The 17,992-nt window shown below is 45.6% G+C and overlaps 1 protein-coding gene across 1 annotated transcript in view; it reads left to right on the top strand.

The window, feature by feature from the left end:
* Window positions 1-4,035: 4,035 nt before the first annotated feature.
* LOC137308309 (probable G-protein coupled receptor 139) overlaps window positions 4,036-17,992 on the top strand; it is a 64,460-nt gene continuing 50,503 nt past the window's right edge. The window contains exons 1-2 of the mRNA XM_067977110.1: window positions 4,036-4,123; window positions 8,691-8,951. Of these exons, the coding sequence (XP_067833211.1) occupies window positions 4,036-4,123; window positions 8,691-8,951 (349 nt within the window). The remainder of the gene's footprint in view (window positions 4,124-8,690; window positions 8,952-17,992) is intronic.

Raw genomic sequence — 17,992 nt, 5'->3', positions numbered from 1 at the left:
GATGTATCTGTCTGATAGTCACTCTCTGATGTATCTGCCTGATAATCACCCTCTGATATATCTGTCTGATAGTCACTCTCTGATATATCTGTCTGATAGTCACTCTCTGATGTATCTGTCTGATAGTCACTCTCTGATGTATCTGTCTGAAAATCACCCTCTGATGTATCTGTCTGATAATCACTCTCTGATGTATCTGTTTGAAAATCACTCTCTGATTTATCTGTCTGATAATCACTCTGTGATGTATCTCTCTGATCGTCACCCTCTGATGTATCTCTCTGATCGTCACCCTCTGATGTATCTCTCTGATCGTCACCCTCTGATGTATCTCTCTGATCGTCACCCTCTGATGTATCTCTCTGATCGTCACCCTCTGATATATCTGTCTGATAATCACCCTCTGATATATCTGTCTGATAATCACCATCTGATGTATCTGTCTGATAATCACTCTATGATATATCTGCCTGATAGTCACTCTCCGATGTTTCTGTCTGATAGTCACTCTCTGATGTATCTGTCTGATAATCACTCTCTGATTAATCTGCCTGATAGTCACCCTCTGATATATCTGTCTGATCGTCACCCTCTGATGTATCTGTCTGATATTCACCCTCTGATATATCTGTCTGAAAATCACCCTCTGATGTATCTGTCTGATATTCACCCTCTGATATATCTGTCTGAAAATCACCCTCTGATGTATCTGTCTGATAATCACCCTCTGATGTATCTGTCTGATAGTCACCCTCTGATATATCTGTTTGAAAATCACTCTCTGATGTATCTGTCTGATAATCACTCTCTGATGTATCTGTCTGATAGTCACCCCCTGATGTATCTGTCTGATAATCACTCTCTGATGTATCTGTCTGATAGTCACCCTCTGATGTATCTGTCTGAAAGTCACACTCTGATATATCTGTCTGATAGTCACCCTCTGATGTATCTGTCTGATAATCACCCTCTGATGTATCTGTCTGATAGTCACCCTCTGATATATCTGTCTGAAAATCACCCTCTGATATATCTGTCTGATAGTCACCCTCTGATATATCTTTCTGAAAATCACTCTCCGATGTATCTGTCTGATAATCACTGTCTGATATATCTGTCTGATAGTCACCCTCTGATATATCTGTCTGATAGTCACTCTCTGATGTATCTCTCTGATCGTCACCCTCTGATGTATCTGTCTGAAATTCACACTCTGATTTATCTGTCTGATAGTCACTCTCTGATATATCTGTCTGATAGTCACTCTCTGATGTATCTCTCTGATCGTCACCCTTTGATGTATCTGTCTGATAGTCACTCTCTGATGTATCTGTCTGATAGTCACTCTCTGATATATCTGTCTGATTGTCACTCTCTGATATATCTGTCTGATAGTCTCGCTCTGATGTATCTGTCTGATATTCATCCTCTGATATATCTCTCTGAAAATCACCCTCTGATGCATCTCTCTGAAAATCACCCTCTGATATATCTGTCTGATAGTCACTCTCTGGTGTATCTGTCTGATAGTTACCCTCTGATGTATCTGCCTGATAATCACCCTCTGATGTATCTGTCTGATAGTCACTCTCTGATATATCTGTCTGATAGTCACTCTCTGATGTATCTGTCTGATAGTCACTCTCTGATGTATCTGCCTGATAATCACCCTCTGATATATCTGTCTGATAGTCACTCTCTGATATATCTGTCTGATAGTCACTCTCTGATGTATCTGTCTGATAGTCACTCTCTGATGTATCTGCCTGATAATCACTCTCTGATGTATCTGTCTGATATTCACTCTCTCATATATCTGTCTGATAGTCACTCTCTGATATATCTGTCTGATAGTCACTCTCTGATGTATCTGTCTGATAATCACCCTCTGATGTATCTGTCTGATAATCACCCTCTGATATATCTGTCTGATAGTCACCCTCTGATGTATCTGTCTGATAATCACCCTCTGATATATCTGTCTGATAGTCACCCTCTGATGTATCTGTCTGATAATCACCCTCTGATATATCTGTCTGATAATCACCCTCTGATGTATCTGTCTGATAGTCACTCTCTCATTTTTCTGTCTGATAATCACCCTCTGATGTATCTGTCTGATAGTCACTCTCTGATATATCTGTCTGAAAATCACCCTCTGATGTATCTGTCTGAAAGTCACTCTCTGATGGAACTGTCTGATAGTCACTCTCTGATGTTTCTGTCTGATAGTCACTCTCTGATGTACCTGTCTGATCGTCACTCTCTGATGTATCTGTCTAAAAATCACCCTCTGATATATCTGTCTGAAAATCACCCTCTGATGTATCTGTCTGATAATCGCCCTCTGATATATCTGTCTGAAAATCACCCTCTGATGTATCTGTCTGATAGTCACCCTCTGATGTATCTATCTGATAGTCACTCTCTGATATATCTGTCTGAAAATCACTCTCTGATGTATCTGTCTGATAATCGCCCTCTGATGTATCTGTCTGAGAGTCACCCTCTGATATATCTGTTTGAAAATCACTCTCTGATGTATCTGTCTGATAATCGCCCTCTGATATATCTCTCTGATCGTCACCCTCTGATGTATCTCTCTGATCGTCACCCTCTGATGTATCTGTCTGATATCACCCTCTGATGTATCTGTCTGATAGTCACTCTCTGATATATCTATCTGATAGTCACTATCTGATGTATCTGTCTGATAGTCACTCTCTGATGTATCTGTCTGATAGTAACTCTCTGATGTATCTGTCTGATAGTCACTCTCTGATATATCTGTCTGATAGTCACCATCTGATGTATCTGTCTGATAATCACCCTCTGATATATCTGTCTGATAGTCACTCTCGGATGTATCTGTCTGATAGTCACTCTCCGATGTTTCTGTCTGATAGTCACTCTCTGATGTATCTGTCTGATAATCACCCTCTGATGCATCTGTCTGATCATCACTCTCTGATTAATCTGCCTGATAGTCACTCTCTGATATATCTGTCTGATCGTCACCCTCTGATATATCTGTCTGATCGTCACCCTCTGATGTATCTGTCTGAGAGTCACCCTCTGATGTATCTGTCTGAAAATCACCCTCTGATATATCTGTTTGAAAATCACTTTCTGATGTATCTGTCTGATAGTCACCCTGTGATATATCTGTCTGATAGTCACCCTCTGATATATCTGTTTGAAAATCACTCTCTGATGTATCTGTCTGAGAGTCACCCCCTGATATATCCGTCTGATAGTAAACCTCTCCCAATGCACTGCACCCATCAGCTGTTTACATGAACTTCAGACACTTACACGTCTGTTCTTTCGCCCTTTCTCGGACAGAGCGCTAAACGCATGGGAGAGGTTGAGGATTGGCTGTGGTCCTCTACAAATCATCGAGATCTCTGATGTGAAGGAGGAGGGCATTGAGATAAGATATTGGGAGATGGAGAGTTTTGGATCCCTCTGATGCCTGGTGACAGGACTTAATATATCTCTGGCGCACATGCTTACCTTATTACTTTTCATCAATGGCTGGACTCCAATGGAACTGAGTCTGGTGCTTGGAAGGATTGTTACTTTGCCAGGATTAATCATATTGCTTTCTTCCGGAGCCTTCACTCGCACAAGAAGAATGTGTGGAGATGGATGTCATTGATTCCTGGGAGGAGCTCATTCCTTCTGGGGGTGCACCGTCACAGGACATACAGCCACACACTGACACTGATACTGGCACCTCGGTGGGCCCTCGTACACAGTCAGTTGGGTTGTCACCTGGTGATTCACCACTCACAAGTGAGCAGATACTGGTGGCAGGGGCATCTGTGGAGAGTCCACATCAGAGGACAGCTCTGCCCAGGTGGACAGATATGCTGAACCCCAGGGGCCATGGTTGATAATGAGAATGATTGAGGTACAGCGGCAGCTTTGTGAGGTACTGGAAAATGTGCCACACACACTCTCCACAATAGAGGAGGGGTGTAGGAGTCCTACTCAAACACTAGAGGAGTGTTGTCCCAGGTAATTGCGAGAATGTCTGCAATGGAGAGAGTGGCCGCCTCCATGGGGCTTCAAGCACAGCTCTCAAATGAGTCTCTGAGGCCACCGCTGTGCTGGAGATGTCTGCCATTTTCAACAGGATGACAGATACCTTATCCGTGGCCTTACAGTGCGGCACTGATCTGCACCAAGCTGCTGTCCAGCAGAGTGGTGGGAATGATGTGGTGATGGCCCTGGTGAGGGATGATGGTGAAAGTGGGAATGGGGCCTCCACTCAAAACACTCCCACATCTCACCTGTCCCCTCCTCCGCACCCCACAACCAATACCCACAATGCAGCCGAGTCTGCCCCTACACGGGGGCAGGTGGAGCAGCTTTTTGGCGGGGCCCTCACGGTCTCGAAAACTCAGAGATCATAGGCCGAGAGAATCTCAGCAGTCAGGGCAGGGATCTGAGCAGCCTGCCTCTCTCTCTGCTGAAGCCATGGGGGACGCACCACATGGAAGCACAAGTCGAGCAATTGTAGTTCACCAAGAGTGTGCCCATGGGTGGTTAAAGAAATGTTATGTTGTGACGTTCCCTTTTTTATATTTATTGATTATCATCACTTTTGCCTCTTGCCCATTGTCGTGTCTCGAGTATGAAGTCACACTTTCATTTGCTTCATGATGAATGCCAATCCATGACCCAATGGGAGGATGTGCAATCGGTGCGTGCGCAGTTGAAGGACTATTTTGTGCAAAGATGGGGTGGGGGGGTGGGTGCTGGAGTCGTTGGTGGTGGTGGGAGCCGGCAGGAGTGTTTCAATGTCTCTTTATTTCTCACTCTGAATAAGAGAACCTTTGAGATATGAGGGCTTCCCTGGCATCCCGGGCAGCAAAATACACGGCTGGTCTGACGATGGGTGCCCCATCTTCATATTGCTTATCCTCCTCCTCTCCCTTCTCCTCCTCCTCCTTGTCCTCCTATAACTCCTGCTCCTCCTCCTCCCTTCTCCTCCTCCGTCTCCTCCTCCTCCTCCCTGTCCTCCTGCTCCTGCTCCTCCTCCTCCTCTGTCTCATCCTCCTCTTCCTCCGTCTCCTCCTCCTCCGTCTCTCTCTCCTCCTCCACTTCTCCTCCTCCTCCTGCTCCTGCTCCTCCTCCTCCTCCGTCTTATCCTCCTCTTCCTCCATCTCCTCCTCCTCCGTCTCCCTCTCCTCCTCCACTCCTGCTCCTCCTCCATCTCCTCCTCCGTCTCCTCCTCCTCCTCTGTTTCACTGGCGAGTTTCCCAACTCCCGGGAGACCCTTTCTGGAGGAGTTAAATTCTCGTACCCATTGAACTCAATTTAAAATTGCATCACTACCATATGCTAATCATCTAAAGACTGTGCTAAGTACTGACCCGCCAATCCTAATGATCGACCTGCCTCTGGCGAGCAGGTTATTCGCACGCAGCCAGATGTGCCTCCGTTAAACCTGCAAGTGGGGGCCTCGGAGCCAGCTCGTTGTCCCACTTCAAATTTCTACAATTTTGACTTCCTACCCGACCCCAACCCACCCGTTCTTGGGGGTTACAATTCCCCCCGAGATAACTCAGCAAAGGCCGGGGGTAGAACCTGGGCCTTTCCTGTTCTGGGCCCACCCTCCTCCAACGCCTCTCCTCCATCGTCCAGCTGGGTGGGACTGACCTCGCCTGGTTCCATTCCAATCTATCCAGTCGTAGCCGGAGAATCTCCTGCAATGGCTTCTCTTCCCACTCCCGCACCGTTACCTCTGGAGTCCCCCAAGGATCTATCCTTGGCCCCTCCCATTTCTCATCTACATTCTGCCCCTCGGTGACATCATCTTAAAACACAACGTCAGATTCCACATGTACCCTGACGACACCCAGCTCTACCTCACCACCACCTCCCTCGACCCATCCACTGTCTCTCATTTGTAACACTGCTTGTCTGACATCCAGTACAGGACGAGCAAATGTTTCCTCCAAATAAATATTGGGAAGTCCGAGGTCATTGTCTTTGGTCCCTGCAACAAACTCCGTTCCCTGGTCACCGATCCTATCCCATTCTGAGGCTGAACTAGACCGTTTGTAACCTTGGCGTCCTATTTGACCCTATCTCTGTAACCTCCTTTACTATACAAACCTCCGAGATCTCTGCATTCCTCCAATTCTGGCCTCCTGCGCATTCCTAATTTGAATCGCTCCACCATTGGCGGCCGTGCCTTCAGCTGCCTGGGCCCTAAACTCTGGAATTCCCTCACTAAACCTCTCCACCTCTCTCTCCTCCTTTAAGAATCTCCTTAAAAACTTCCTCTTTGACCAAGCTTTTGGTCACCTGTCCTAATATCTCCTCATGTGGCTCGATGTCATATTTTGTCTGATAATCGCTCCTATCAAGCGCTTCGGGACTTTTACTACGTTCAAGGAGCTAAATAAATGCATGTTGTTGTTATTGTTGTTGTTGATATTGTTGTGTCAGTATTACAGGGTCTGTGAGAGTGAATCAATATATAAAGTAATACTGAGGACTGTAGACAGTCAGGGAGACCCCAGACTGGGTCAGTATTACAGGGTCTGTGAGAGTGAATCAATATATAAAGTAATACTGAGGACTGTAGACAGTCAGGGAGACCCCAGACTGTGTCAGTATTACAGGGTCTGTGAGAGTGAATCAATATATAAAGTGATACTGAGGACTGTAGACAGTCAGGGAGACCCCAGACTGGGTCAGTATTACAGGGTCTGTGAGAGTGAATCAATATATAAAGAGATACTGAGGTCTGTAGACAGTCAGGGAGACCCCAGACTGGGTCAGTATTACAGGGTCTGTGAGAGTGAATCAATATATAAAGAGATACTGAGGTCTGTAGACAGTCAGGGAGACCCCAGACTCTCAGTATTACAGGGTCTGTGAGAGTGAATCAATATATAAAGAGATACTGAGGACTGATGACAGTCAGGGAGACCCCAGACTCTCAGTATTACAGGGTCTGTGAGAGTGAATCAATATATAAAGAGATACTGAGGACTGATGACAGTCAGGGAGACCCCAGACTGTGTCAGTATTACAGGGTCTGTGAGAGTGAATCAATATATAAAGAGATACTGAGGTCTGTAGACAGTCAGGGAGACCCCAGACTGTGTCTGTATTACAGGGGTCTGTGAGAGTGAATCAATATATAAAGAGATACTGAGGTCTGTAGACAGTCAGGGAGACCCAAGACTCTCAGTATTACAGGGGTCTGTGAGAGTGAATCAATATATAAAGTGATACTGAGGTCTGTAGACAGTCAGGGAGACCCCAGACTGTGTCTGTATTACAGGGTCTGTGAGAGTGAATCAATATATAAAGTGATACTGAGGACTGTAGACAGTCAGGGAGACCCCAGACTCTCAGTATTACAGGGTCTGTGAGAGTGAATCAATATATAAAGTGATACTGAGGACTGATGACAGTCAGGGAGACCCCCAGACTGTGTCAGTATTACAGGGTCTGTGAGAGTGAATCAATATATAAAGAGATACTGAGGACTGTAGACAGTCAGGGAGACCCCAGACTCTCAGTATTACAGGGTCTGTGAGAGTGAATCAATATATAAAGAGATACTGAGGACTGTAGACAGTCAGGGAGACCCCAGACTGGGTCAGTATTACAGGGGTCTGTGAGAGTGAATCAATATATAAAGAGATACTGAGGACTGTAGACAGTCAGGGAGACCCCAGACTGGGTCAGTATTACAGGGTCTGTGAGAGTGAATCAATATATAAAGAGATACTGAGGACTGTAGACAGTCAGGGAGACCCCAGACTGGGTCAGTATTACAGGGTCTGTGAGAGTGAATCAATATATAAAGAGATACTGAGGACTGTAGACAGTCAGGGAGACCCCAGACTGGGTCAGTATTACAGGGTCTGTGAGAGTGAATCAATATATAAAGTGATACTGAGGACTGTAGACAGTCAGGGAGACCCCAGACTGTGTCAGTATTACAGGGTCTGTGGGAGTAGTTCAATATTTACAGTGTTACTCGGTGGTGTCCACATTTCGACAGTCCACACATTGTGTCAGGAAATCCAAAAGAGCACCAATATTTTTGAAGTATCCAAAGCCTTTATTATAGCCTGCAGGATCATTTGCAGGGAAATCCATAAACTGTGAATATTTACAGTAGAATCCAAAGACTGTGCCATTATTTGCAGATAGATCCAGAGACTGTACCAATATTTACAAGAGGGTCCATTGGCTCACCAATATTGACAGTGTATCCGGAGATTGCACCAATATTTGCTGAATGGTCCCCATACTGACCAGTCGAATGGTTCAGTTTCCATCTCTGAGTCTAAACCCAGCCCTTGAGAAGTGGGTACAAACTCTCTGAAATTAAAGACTTTCACTAGAAATAATCTGCAATCTGTAAATGAAGCTGCTCTCCCTTCACATCAGTGCTGTCAGACTGCGGGTCTCATAGTTTCTGTGCTTCCAATTATTTACTAAAATAATATACTGGGATTTGGGCTTTCCATCTGTGTAATATTTGGTTAAATATATGTTGTGATATAAAAAATGTTGGGTTTAAAGTTGTTAACTGAATCTGTTTGTTCAGTGAGTGTAATTAATGTCAGTCTCCATGGGCCTTGATTGTGTCACTGGAGAGTTTCTCTCTGCTATTAATAAGCGACTTCTTTCAACGTGTTATCCCATAGTGTCAGTGGGAGCATCACCTCCGGCACTAACAGGGATCAGCGGCTCGACAGAGAGGGAACGAATAGATCGGAATCTGAGAGCAATAGATTGGAATATTTCAACAATGGGTTTGAATTATATCGATTATAACAGCCCATTCTGGGTGTTTCAATATCTGTATGTATTTTATGATTCACTATCATTCGGGGATCGGATATCTTATGTGCTCATGGGTATACAAAAAATTTACTATCCCCTCCTCGCTGCTGTAGGTGTCACTGGTAAGTCTCTATATCCAGCTATTAATTCTATACCCCCGGTTTCACTGTCTTACTGTTCTTGTCATTCCCTGTCAAAAACTGGAGGTCATAAATATGAGATAGTCATTAATTAATCCGATAGGGAATTCAAGAGAAACTTCTTTACCCAAAGAGTGGTAAGAATGTGGAACTCACTTCGAAAAGGAGTTGTGGAGGAAAACAGCATTTTAAAAAATTCATTCATGGGATGTGGGTGTCGCTGGCGAGGCCGGCATTTATTGCCCATCCCTAATTGCCCTCGAGAAGGTGGTGGTGAGCCGCCTTCTTGAACCGCTGCAGTCCGTGTGGTGAAGGTTCTCCCACACTGCTGTTAGGAAGGGAGTTCCAGGATTTTGACCCAGCGACGATGAAGGAATGGCGATATATTTCCAAGTCGGGATGGTGTGTGACTTGGTGGGGAACGTGCAGGTGGTGTTGTTCCCATGTGCCTGCTGCTCTTGTCCTTCTAGGTGGTAGAGGTCACGGGTTTGGGAGGTGTTGTTGAAGAAGCCTTGGCGAGTTGCTGCAGTGCATCCTGTGAATGGTACACACTGCAGCCACGGTGCGCCAGTGGTGAAGGGAGTGAATGTTTAGGGTGGTGGATGGGGTGCCAATCAAGTGGGCTACTTTGTCCTGGATGGTGTCGAGCTTCTTGAGTGTTGTTGGAGCTGCACTCATCCAGGCAAGTGGAGAGTATTCCATCGCACTCCTGACTTGTGCCTTGTAGATGGTGGAAAGGCTTTGGGGAGTCAGGAGGTGAGTCACTCACCGCAGAATACCCAGCCTCTGACCTGCTCTTGTAGCCACAGTATTTATATGGCTGGTCCAGTTAAGTTTCTGGTCAATTGATGTTGATGGTGGGGGATTCAGCGATGGTAATGCTGTTGAATGTCTTGTTGGAGCTGGTCATTGCCTGGCACTTGTCTGGTGCGAATGTTACTTGCCACTTATGAGCCCAAGCCTGGATGTTGTCCAGGTCTTGCTGCATGCGGGCACGGACTGCTTCATTATCTGAGGGGTTACGAATGGAACTGAACACTGTGCAATCATCAGCGAACATCCCCATTTCTGACCTTATGATGGAGGGAAGGTCATTGATGAAGCAGCTGAAGATGGTTGGGCCTCGGACACTGCCCTGAGGAACTCCAGCAGCAATGTCCTGGGGCTGAGATGATTGGCCTCCAACAACCACTACCATCTTCATTTTTGCTAGGTATGACTCCAGCCACTGGAGTCATACCCATTGACTTCAATTTTACTGGGGCTCCTTGGTGCCACACTCGGTCAAATGATGCCTTTGTGTCATAGATGCATTTAAAGGGAAGCTGGATAAACACATGAGGGAGAAAGGAATAGAAGGATATGCTGATTGGGGTAGATTGAGTCGGAAGGGAGGAGGCATGTCTGGACCATAAACGCCGGCACAGACAAGTTGGGCCGAATGGCCTGTTTCTGTACTGTGGACACGATGTAACTCGATGTATTACTGCTCTTCCCATTTACTGTCCCATAGTCGCTGCTGCCCGAGTTCCTGTTAAGTATCTCTATTCAGCTACTAAATCTTGAAATCATATTTCATTTTATTACTGTTCTTGTAATTTACTCTCCCATTCCTCGCTGCAGTTCGAGTTGCTGGTAAGTCTCTATATCCTGCTATTAATTCTATACCCCCGGTTTCACTGTTTACTGTTCTTGTCACTCTCTGTCCCACACTCGCTGCTGTTCGAGTTGCTGGTAAGTTTCTAAATGTAGTTTAAGAATGAGAGGGGGTACCCGCGGGGAGATATATTTGCAGGGGGTACAGCGATGGGAAATATTGACGGCGGTCTTCTGGGACTGAGGTTTAATTTACAATGGGTCCCTGAACTGGCACCTGTTCGTACAGGGTCCGAGGGGTGTGACAGAATTTACAGGGGATCCAGAGATGGTAGCAAAGTTTACAGGGGATACATAAACGGTACTATTATTTACAGGGGATCCAGAGACGGTACTAATATTTACAGGGGATCCAGAGAGGGTACTAATATTTACAGGGGATCCAGAGAGGGTACTAATATTTACAGAGGGTCCAGAGACGGTACTAATATTTACAGAGGATCCAGAGAGGGTACGAATATTTACAGGGGATCCAGAGATGGTACTAATATTTACAGAGAGTCCAGAGATGGTACTAATATTTACAGGGGATCCAGAGAGGGTACTAATATTTACAGAGGGTCCAGAGATGGTACTAATATTTACAGAGGATCCAGAGACGGTACTAATATTTACAGAGGGTCCAGAGAGGGTACGAATATTTACAGATGGTCCAGAGAGGGTACGAATATTTACAGAGGGTCCAGAGACAGTACTATTATTTACAGAGGGTCCAGAGACGGTACTAATATTTACAGAGGGTCCAGAGAGGGTACGAATATTTACAGAGGGTCCAGAGACGGTACTATTATTTACAGAGGGTCCAGAGACGGTACTAATATTTACAGAGGGTCCAGAGACGGTACTAATATTTACAGAGGGTCTAGAGACGGTACTAATATTTACAGAGGGTCCAGAGACGGTACTAATATTTACAGAGGGTCCAGAGACGGTACTAATATTTACAGAGGGTCCAGAGACGGTACTAATATTTACAGAGGATCCAGAGACGGTACTAATATTTACAGAGGATCCAGAGACGGTACTAATATTTACAGTGGATCCAGAGACAGTACTAATATTTACAGAGGGCCCAGAGACGGTACTAATATTTACAGAGGATCCAGAGACAGTACTAATATTTACAGAGGGTCCAGAGACGGTACTAATATTTACAGATGGTCCAGAGACGGTACTAATATTTACAGAGGGTCCAGAGACGGTACTAATATTTACAGAGGGTCCAGAGACGGTACTAATATTTACAGAGGGTCCAGAGACGGTACTAATATTTACAGATGGTCCAGAGACGGTACTAATATTTACAGAGGGTCCAGAGACGGTACTAATATTTACAGAGGGTCCAGAGACAGTACTAATATTTACAGAGGGTCCAGAGACGGTACTAATATTTACAGAGGGTCCAGAGACGGTACTAATATTTACAGAGGGTCCAGAGACGGTACTAATATTTACAGCGGGTCCAGAGACGGTACTAATATTTACAGAGGGTCTAGAGACGGTACTAATATTTACAGAGGGTCCAGAGACGGTACTAATATTTACAGAGGATCCAGAGACGGTACTAATATTTACAGAGAGTCTAGAGACGGTACTAATATTTACAGAGGGTCCAGAGACGGTACTAATATTTACAGAGGATCCAGAGACGGTACTAATATTTACAGAGGGTCCAGAGACGGTACTAATATTTACAGAGGGTCCAGAGACGGTACTAATATTTACAGAGGGTCCAGAGACGGTACTAATATTTACAGAGGGTCTAGAGACGGTACTAATATTTACAGAGAGTCCAGAGACGGTACTAATATTTACAGAGGGTCCAGAGACGGTACTAATATTTACAGAGAGTCCAGAGATGGTACTAATATTTACAGGGGATCCAGAGGTGGTACCAATATTACAGCGAACTCAGAGATAGTACGTATATTTACTGGGAATCCAGAGACAGCATTAAATTTTAAAGGGGGATCCAAAGATGCAGCGGATCCAGATGGTACAAATATTGACTGGGGAGCCAGAGATCGTACTAATTTTTAAAAATTCATTCATGGAATCTGGGCGCCACTGACAAGGCCGGCATTTATTGCCCATCCCGAATTGCCCTTGAGAAGGTGGTGGTGAGCTCAAGATAAAGAATCACTGGATTGAGGGTAATATTCTGGCATGGGTGGAGGATTGGTTATCTAACAGGAAGCAGAGAGTTGGGATAAATGGTTCATTCTCAGACTGGCAACCAGTAGCCAGTGGTGTTCCGCAGGGGTCGGTGCTGGGTCCCCAACTCTTTACAATCTATATTAACGATTTGGAGGAGGGGACCGAGTGTAACATATCAAAGTTTGCAGATGATACAAAGATGGGAGGGAAAGTGGAGAGTGAGGAGGACATAAAAAACCTACAAGGGGATATAGACAGGCTGGGTGAGTGGGCGGAGATTTGGCAGATGCAATACAATATTGGAAAATGTGAGGTTATGCACTTTGGCAGGAAAAATCAGAGAGCAAGTTATTATCTTAATGGCGAGAAACTGGAAAGTACTGCAGTACAAAGGGATCTGGGGGTCCTAGTGCAAGAAAATCAAAAAGTTAGTATGCAGGTGCAGCAGGTGATCAAGAAAGCCAATGGAATGTTGGCTTTTATTGCTAGGGGGATAGAATATAAAAACAGGGAGGTATTGCTGCAGTTATATAAGGTATTGGTGAGACCGCACCTGGAATACTGCATACAGTTTTGGTGTCCATACTTAAGAAAAGACATACTTGCTCTCGAGGCAGTACAAAGAAGGTTCACTCGGTTAATCCCGGGGATGAGGGGGCGGACATATGAGGAGAGGTTGAGTAGATTGGGACTCTACTCATTGGAGTTCAGAAGAATGAGAGGCGATCTTATTGAAACATATAAGATTGTGAAGGGGCTCGATCGGGTAGATGCAGTAAGGATGTTCCCAAAGATGGGTGAAACTAGAACTAGGGGGCATAATCTTAGAATAAGGGGCTGCTCCTTCAAAACTGAGATGAGGAGAAACTTCTTCACTCAGAGGGTGGTAGGTCTGTGGAATTTGCTGCCCCAGGAAGCTGTGGAAGCTACATCATTAAATAAATTTAAAACAGAAATAGACAGTTTCCTAGAAGTAAAGGGAATTAGGGGTTATGGGGAGCGGGCAGGAAATTGGACATGAATTTAGATTTGAGGTTGGGATCAGATCAGCCATGATCTTATTGAATGGCGGAGCAGGCTCGAGGGGTCGATTGGCCTACTCCTGCTCCTAGTTCTTATGTTCTTATGTTCTTGAACAGCTGCAGTCCGTGTGGTGAAGGTTCTCTCACAGTGCTGTCAGGTAGGAGTTCCAGGATTTTGACCCAGTGATGATGAAGGAACGGCGATATATTTCCAAGTCGGGTGGTGGAGGTCGTGGGTTTGGGAGGTGCTGTCGAAGAAGCCTTGGCGAGTTGCTGCAGTGCATCCTGTGGATGGTACACACTGCAGCCACTGTGCGCCGGTGGTGAAGGGAGTGAATGTTTAGGGTGGTGGATGGGGTGCCAATCAAGCGGGCTGCTTTGTCCTGGATGGTGTTGAGCTTCTTATCATAGAATCATAGAAGTTACAACATGGAAACAGGCCCTTCGGCCCAACATGTCCATGTCGCCCAGTTTATACCTCTAAGCTAGTCCCAATTGCCTGCACTTGGCCCATATCCCTCTATACCCATCTTACCCATGTAACTGTCCAAATGCTTTTTAAAAGACAAAATTGTACCCGCCTCTACTACTGCCTCTGGCAGCTCGTTCCAGACACTCACCACCCTTTGAGTGAAAAAATTGCCCCTCTGGACCCTTTTGTATCTCTCCCCTCTCACCTTAAATCTATGCCCTCTCGTTATAGACTCCCCTACCTTTGGGAAAAGATTTTGACTATCGACCTTATCTATGCCCCTCATTATTTTATAGACTTCTATAAGATCACCCCTTAACCTCCTACTCTCCAGGGAAAAAAGTCCCAGTCTGTCTAACCTCTCCCTGGAAGTCAAACCATCAAGTCCCGGTAGCATCCGAGTAAATCTTTTCTGCACTCTTTCTAGTTTAATAATATCCTTTCTATAATAGGGTGACCAGAACTGTACACAGTACTCCAAGTGTGGCCTCACCAATGCCCTGTACAACTTCAACAAGACATCCCAACTCCTGCATTCAATGTTCTGACCAATGAAACCAAGCATGCCGAATGCCTTCTTCACCACCCTATCCACCTGTGACTCCACTTTCAAGGAGCTATGAATCTGTACTCCTAGATCTCTTTGTTCTATAACTCTCCCCAACGCCCTACCATTAACGGAGTAGGTCCTGGCCCGATTCGATCTACCAAAATGCATCACCTCACATTTATCTAAATTAAACTCCATCTGCCATTCATCGGCCCACTGGCCCAATTGATCAAGATCCCGTTGCAATCCCAGATAACCTTCTTCACTGTCCACAATGCCACCAATCTTGGTGTCATCTGCAAACTTACTAACCATGCCTCCTAAATTCTCATCCAAATCATTAATATAAATAACAAATAACAGCGGACCCAGCACCGATCCCTGAGGCACACCGCTGGACACAGGCATCCAGTTTGAAAAACAACCCTCTACAACCACCCTCTGTCTTCTGTCGTCAAGCCAATTTTGTATCCAATTGGCTACCTCACCTTGGATCCCATGAGATTTAACCTTATGTAACAACCTACCATGCGGTACCTTGTCAAATGCTTTGCTGAAGTCCATGTAGACCACGTCTACTGCACAGCCCTCATCTATCTTCTTGGTTACCCCTTCAAAAAACTCAATCAAATTCGTGAGACATGATTTTCCTCTCACAAAACCATGCTGACTGTTCCTAATTAGTCCCTGCCTCTCCAAATGCCTGTAGATCCTGTCCCTCAGAATACCCTCTAACAACTTACCCACTACAGATGTCAGGCTCACTGGTCTGTAGTTCCCAGGCTTTTCCCTGCCGCCCTTCTTAAACAAAGGCACAACATTTGCTACCCTCCAATCTTCAGGCACCTCACCTGTAGCGGTGGATGATTCAAATATCTCTGCTAGGGGACCCACAATTTCCTCCCTAACCTCCCATAACGTCCTGGGATACATTTCATCATGTCCCGGAGATTTATCTACCTTGATGCGCGTTAAGACTTCCAGCACCTCCCTCTCTGTAATATGTACACTCCTCAAGACATCACTATTTATTTCCCCAAGTTCCCTAACATCCATGCCTTTCTCAACCGTAAATACCGATGTGAAATATTCATTCAGGATCTCACCCATTTCTTGTGGTTCCGCACATAGATGACCTTGTTGATCCTTAAGAGGCCCTACTCTCTCCCTAGTTACCCTTTTGCCCTTTATGTATTTGTAGAAGCTCTTTGGATTCACCTTTGCCTGATCGGCCAAAGCAATCTCATGTCCCCTTTTTGCCCTCCTGATTTCTCTCTTAACTCTACTCCGGCAATCTCTATACTCTTCAAGGGATCCACTTGATCCCAGCTGCCTATGCATGTCATATGCCTCCTTCTTCTTTTTGACTAGTGCCTCAATCTCCCGAGTCATCCAAGGTTCCCTACTTCTACCAGCCTTGCCCTTCACTTTATAAGGAATGTGCTTACCCTGAACCCTGGTTAACACACTTTTGAAAGCCTCCCACTTACCAGACGTCCCTTTGCCTGCCAACAGACTCTCCCAATCAACTTCTGAAAGTTCCTGTCTAATACCATCAAAATTGGCCTTTCCCCAATTTAGAATTTTAACTTTTGGGCCAGACCTATCCTTCTCCATCGCTATCTTAAAACTAATGGAATTATGATCACTTGTCCCAAAGTGATCCCTCACCAACACTTCTGTCACCTGCCCTTCCCTATTTCCCAAGAGGAGGTCAAGTTTTGCCCCCTCTCTAGTCAGGCCATCCACATACTGAATGAGAAATTCCTCCTGAATACACTCAACAAATTTCTCTCCATCCAAGCCCCTAATGCTATGGCTGTCCCAGTCAATGTTGGGAAAGTTAAAGTCCCCTACTATTACCACCCTATTTTTCTTGCAGCAGTCTGTAATCTCCTTACATATTTGCTCCTCAATTTCCCGTTGACTATTTGGGGGTCTGTAGTACAATCCTATCAAAGTGATCTCTCCCTTCTTATTTTTCAGTTCTACCCATATAGACTCAGTGGGCGAACCCTCGGATATATCCCCTCTCACTACTGCCGTGATGTTCTCCCTAATCAAGAACGCAACTCCCCCTCCTCTCTTACCTCCTGCTCTATCTTTCCTATAGCATCTGTACCCTGGAACATTGAGCTGCCAGTCCTGCCCCTCCCTTATCCATGTTTCAGTAATAGCTATAACATCCCAGTCCCATGTACCCATCCATGCCCTGAGTTCATCTGCCATGCCCATCAGAATTCTTGCATTGAAATAAATGCAGTTTAATCTAGACTTCCCTTGGTCTTTGCCCTGCTTTCTCAGACCATCTGTCCGGTCATGTTCTGTACACTCTCCCTTACTGCCTTTTGTTTCTGTCACCATTTTATTTCCCACTGACTTCCTGCATCGGTTCCCATCCCCCTGCCACATTAGTTCTTGAGTGTTGTTGGAGCTGCACTCATCCAGGCAAGTGGAGAGTATTCCATCACACTCCTGACTTGTGCCTTGTAGATGGTGGAAAGGCTTTGGGGAGTCAGGAGGTGAGTCACTTGCCACAGAATACCCAGCCTCTGACCTGCTCTTGCAGCCACAGTATTGTATATGGCTGGCCCAGTTAAGTTTCTGGTCAATGGTGAACCTCAAAATGTTGGTGGGGGATTCGGCGATGGTAATGCCATTGAATGTCAAGGGGAGATGGTTGGACTCTCTCTTGGTGGCGATCCCATTTAGCACGGTGGTAGTGCCACACAACATGTTGGACGGTCTCCTTCGTGCGAAGACGGGACTTTGTCTCCACGAGGACTGTGCGGTGGTCACTCCTACCAATACTGTCATGGACAGATGCATCTGCGACACGTGGATTGGTGAGGACGAGGTCAAGTAAGTTTTTCCCTCGTGTTGGTTCGCTCACGACCTGCTGCAGGCCCAGTCTGGCAGCTATGTCTTTCAGGACTCGGCCAGCTCGGTCAGTCGTGGTGCTACCGAGCCACTCTTGGTGATGGACATTGAAGTCCCCCACCCAGAGTACATTCTGTGCCCTTGCTACCCTCAGTGCTTCCTCCAAGTGGTGTTCAACATGGAGGAGGACTGATTCATCAGCTGAGGGAGGACGGTAGGTGATAATCAGCAGGAGGTTTCCTTTCCCATGTTTGACCTGATGCCATGAGATTTCATGGGGTCCAGA

This window comes from Heptranchias perlo, unplaced genomic scaffold, assembly GCF_035084215.1.
Source record: "Heptranchias perlo isolate sHepPer1 unplaced genomic scaffold, sHepPer1.hap1 HAP1_SCAFFOLD_128, whole genome shotgun sequence".
Taxonomy (NCBI): domain Eukaryota; kingdom Metazoa; phylum Chordata; class Chondrichthyes; order Hexanchiformes; family Hexanchidae; genus Heptranchias; species Heptranchias perlo.
The sequence above is the reverse complement of the archived record's forward strand: the minus strand, read 5'-3'. Positions and strand labels throughout refer to the sequence as shown.